Here is a 2969-nt window from a genome sequence, read left to right as displayed (position 1 = left end):
AACACCTGAGGAGGAGGGAAGAAACCCAGCAAAGATTCTCAGGAGCAAACTGAGCAGGAGCCACAGAAGGAGGAGAACCAGTGTGGGGCTCTCTCAGGCTCAGTGGCCTCTCCCCCCCACAGCCCATTGATGCAGCCCCGAAAGTGCCCGTTGAGAGCCACCTGTGCCTGGCAGGAGCTGCAGGAGCACGGCCTGTCCCTGCCCAGCTCTGGCTGAGGTGGAGCAGAGCAGCCACCCCGGCGTGCATGCAGCCTGCAGGGACACAAGCCTGCGAGCCAGCTCCCGGAGAGGGGACAGTACCGCGAGGACAGCCATGGAGAAGATGGCCAGGGTCACCACGGCCCTGGGGGGCAACGCCCTGACAGGACGCACCATGTTCTGCCACCTGGACGCCCCTGCCAACGCCATCAGCGTGTGCCGCGACGCTGCCCAGGTGGTGGTGGCAGGGCGCAACATCTTCAAGATCTACTCCATCGAGGAGGACCAGTTTGTGGAGAAGCTGAACCTGCGCGTGGGCCGCAAGCCCTCGCTGAACTTCAGCTGTGCCGACGTGGTGTGGCACCAGATGGACGAGAACCTGCTGGCCACGGCAGCCACCAACGGCGTGGTGGTCACCTGGAACCTGGGCAAGCCGTCCCGCAACAAGCAGGACCAGCTGTTCACGGAGCACAAGCGCACGGTGAACAAGGTGTGCTTCCACCCCACCGAGGTGTACATGCTGCTCAGCGGCTCCCAGGATGGCTACATGAAGTGCTTCGACCTGCGCAAGAAGGACTCTGTCAGCACCTTCTCCGGTATGAACGTGGCTCTTGTTGTCCCATCCCCTGGGGGGCAGAGGCTGGGGGCTTTGCCCTGCCCCGGGTTGTCCTCTTTGCCCTTTCCTTGCTCATCCTCTCACCCTGGAGGAGGCATTGTTGGGGGATTTGCCCTTTCCTTGTCCTCTCACCCTGAGAAGAGGGCAGAGGTTGGGGGATTTGCCCTTTCTTGTTCCCGCAGCCTTGGGGGAGGCAGAGCTTGGGGGCTTTGCCCTTTCCTCATGCCCAGGAGGAAGGTTTGCTCGGGGTGTGATGCCTGGAGCAGGGCAGGAGAGAGCTGAGAGGTGTTGGTTGTTTATTTCACCCCCCTCCGTGCGCTGGGTCCGTGAGGGATGACCACGTCGCTCCCTGCTGTGCCAGCGACCCCCATGGCTCTGCCAGGGCTACGTTTGGTCTGAGTGGAGCTCAGTCCCACTGGGTGTGCCCCTTGTCCCCTGCCAGGCCAGTCAGAGAGTGTGCGAGATGTGCAGTTCAGCATCAGGGACTACTTCACCTTCGCCGCCACCTTCGAGAATGGCAACGTGCAGCTGTGGGACATCCGCCGGCCCGACCGCTACGAGAGGATGTTCACGGCCCACAACGGGCCTGTCTTCTGCTGTGACTGGCACCCCGAGGACAGGTGAGTGAGGACAGGCCCTGGCAGCCACCTGCCCCACAGGAACAGGGGAGGCCCTAAAGGTGCACCCCAGAGCAGTGCAGAGTCTTTGGTCGTCTGTGCTTGGTCACATTTCTCTCCTGCCTTTCCCAGGGCATGGTTGGGATGGGTCTGGACTCAACTGTTGTGGTGTGCAGATCCCTCCTCATGCCCTGCCAGTGCTGTGACTCCCTATGAGCTTAGAGAGGCACTGAAATATGTTCAAACTAGTCTTCGTCCTCTCTGCTGTGCCTGGCAAGTGGAAACCAGAGGCAGAGGGAACTGGTCTGACTGGGAGTGTGGCCCTAAAGGTACAGACCCTGGTGTGGGGGCAGGCAGGAGGGTGTTGCCTGACCTGGTTGTTGGAGAGGGACTCTTTGTTAGTGTCCTGGTTTTAGCCAGGATGGAGTTAATTTTCTCAGTAGCTAGTGTAGTGCAGTGTTTGGATTCAGGGTGATAATACTGTTGATAATACACTGATGTTTTGGTTTCGCTAAGTTGTGTTTATCCTAAATCAAGGAGGTTTTCTTTCTTGTGTCTTACACTCTGCCAATGAGAAGATTGGGAGGGAGGGAGCATAGCTGGGACAGGTGACCTGAACTAGCCAAAGGGATATTCCACCCCATGGCATGTCATGCCATGGAATGGAACTGGAGTGACAGGACAAGGAGCAATGGGGATAAATTGAAAGAGGGAAATTGAGGTTAGATATAGAAGTTTTCCCTGTGAGGGTGGTGAGGCACTGGCACAGGTTGCCCAGGGAGGCTGGTGCTGCCCCAACCCTGGCAGTGTTCACAGCCAGGTTGGATGAGCCTTGAGCAACCTGCTCTGGTGGGAGGTGTCCCTGCCCAGGGCAGGGGCTGGGGCTGGAGGATCTCTGAGCTCCATTCCACCCCATAACACACTGTGACATCTGATGGTGGAGGAGTCAGGGGAGCACACGGGAGGATGTGATTGCAGCCCAACTGCCTCTCCATGGCATGAGCTGTGCTGTGAGTGTTCCTGTGCCGGGCTGGGAGGGGTGAAGGGAAACATGCCCAGGCTGCCCCGTGTGTCCACCCTTCTCCCAGGGGCTGGCTGGCCACGGGGGGCCGGGACAAGATGGTGAAGGTGTGGGACATGAACACGACGCGCGCGAAGGAGATCTACTGCGTGCAGACCATCGCGTCGGTGGCGCGCGTGAAGTGGCGCCCTGAGTGCAAGCACCACATCGCCACCTGCTCCATGATGGTGGACCACAACATCTACGTGTGGGACGTGCGCCGCCCCTTCATCCCCTCCGCCATGTTCGAGGAGCACAAGGATGTCACCACCGGCATCGTCTGGCGCCACCTGCACGACCCCTACTTCCTGCTCTCGGGCTCCAAGGACAGCACGCTGTACCAGCACATCTTCAAGGACGCCAGCCAGCCCATCGACCGCGCCAACCCCGAGGGGCTGTGCTACAGCCTCTACGGCGACCTGGCCTTCGCCGCCAAGGAGAGCCTCGTCTGCTCCGACTCCAACCGCAAGCCCTACGG

The 2969-nt window shown here is 60.1% G+C and overlaps 1 protein-coding gene across 1 annotated transcript; it reads left to right on the top strand.

Annotated features, from left to right (window-relative positions):
* Nucleotides 1–190: 190 nt before the first annotated feature.
* On the top strand, nt 191–2961 carry LOC103806359 (WD repeat-containing protein 24; the record flags this gene model as incomplete). The annotated part of the gene is made up of 3 exons (XM_009079044.1): nt 191–794; nt 1257–1434; nt 2520–2961. Coding segments are annotated over exons 1-3 (1101 nt in total), but the record flags the coding sequence as incomplete, so codon positions are not given.
* Between the last annotated feature and the right edge of the window lie 8 nt (nt 2962–2969).

This window comes from Acanthisitta chloris, unplaced genomic scaffold (assembly GCF_000695815.1).
Source record: "Acanthisitta chloris isolate BGI_N310 unplaced genomic scaffold, ASM69581v1 scaffold30977, whole genome shotgun sequence".
Taxonomy (NCBI): Eukaryota; Metazoa; Chordata; class Aves; order Passeriformes; family Acanthisittidae; genus Acanthisitta; species Acanthisitta chloris.
Note: the sequence above shows the minus strand (reverse complement) of the source record. Positions and strands in the feature narration are given on the sequence as shown.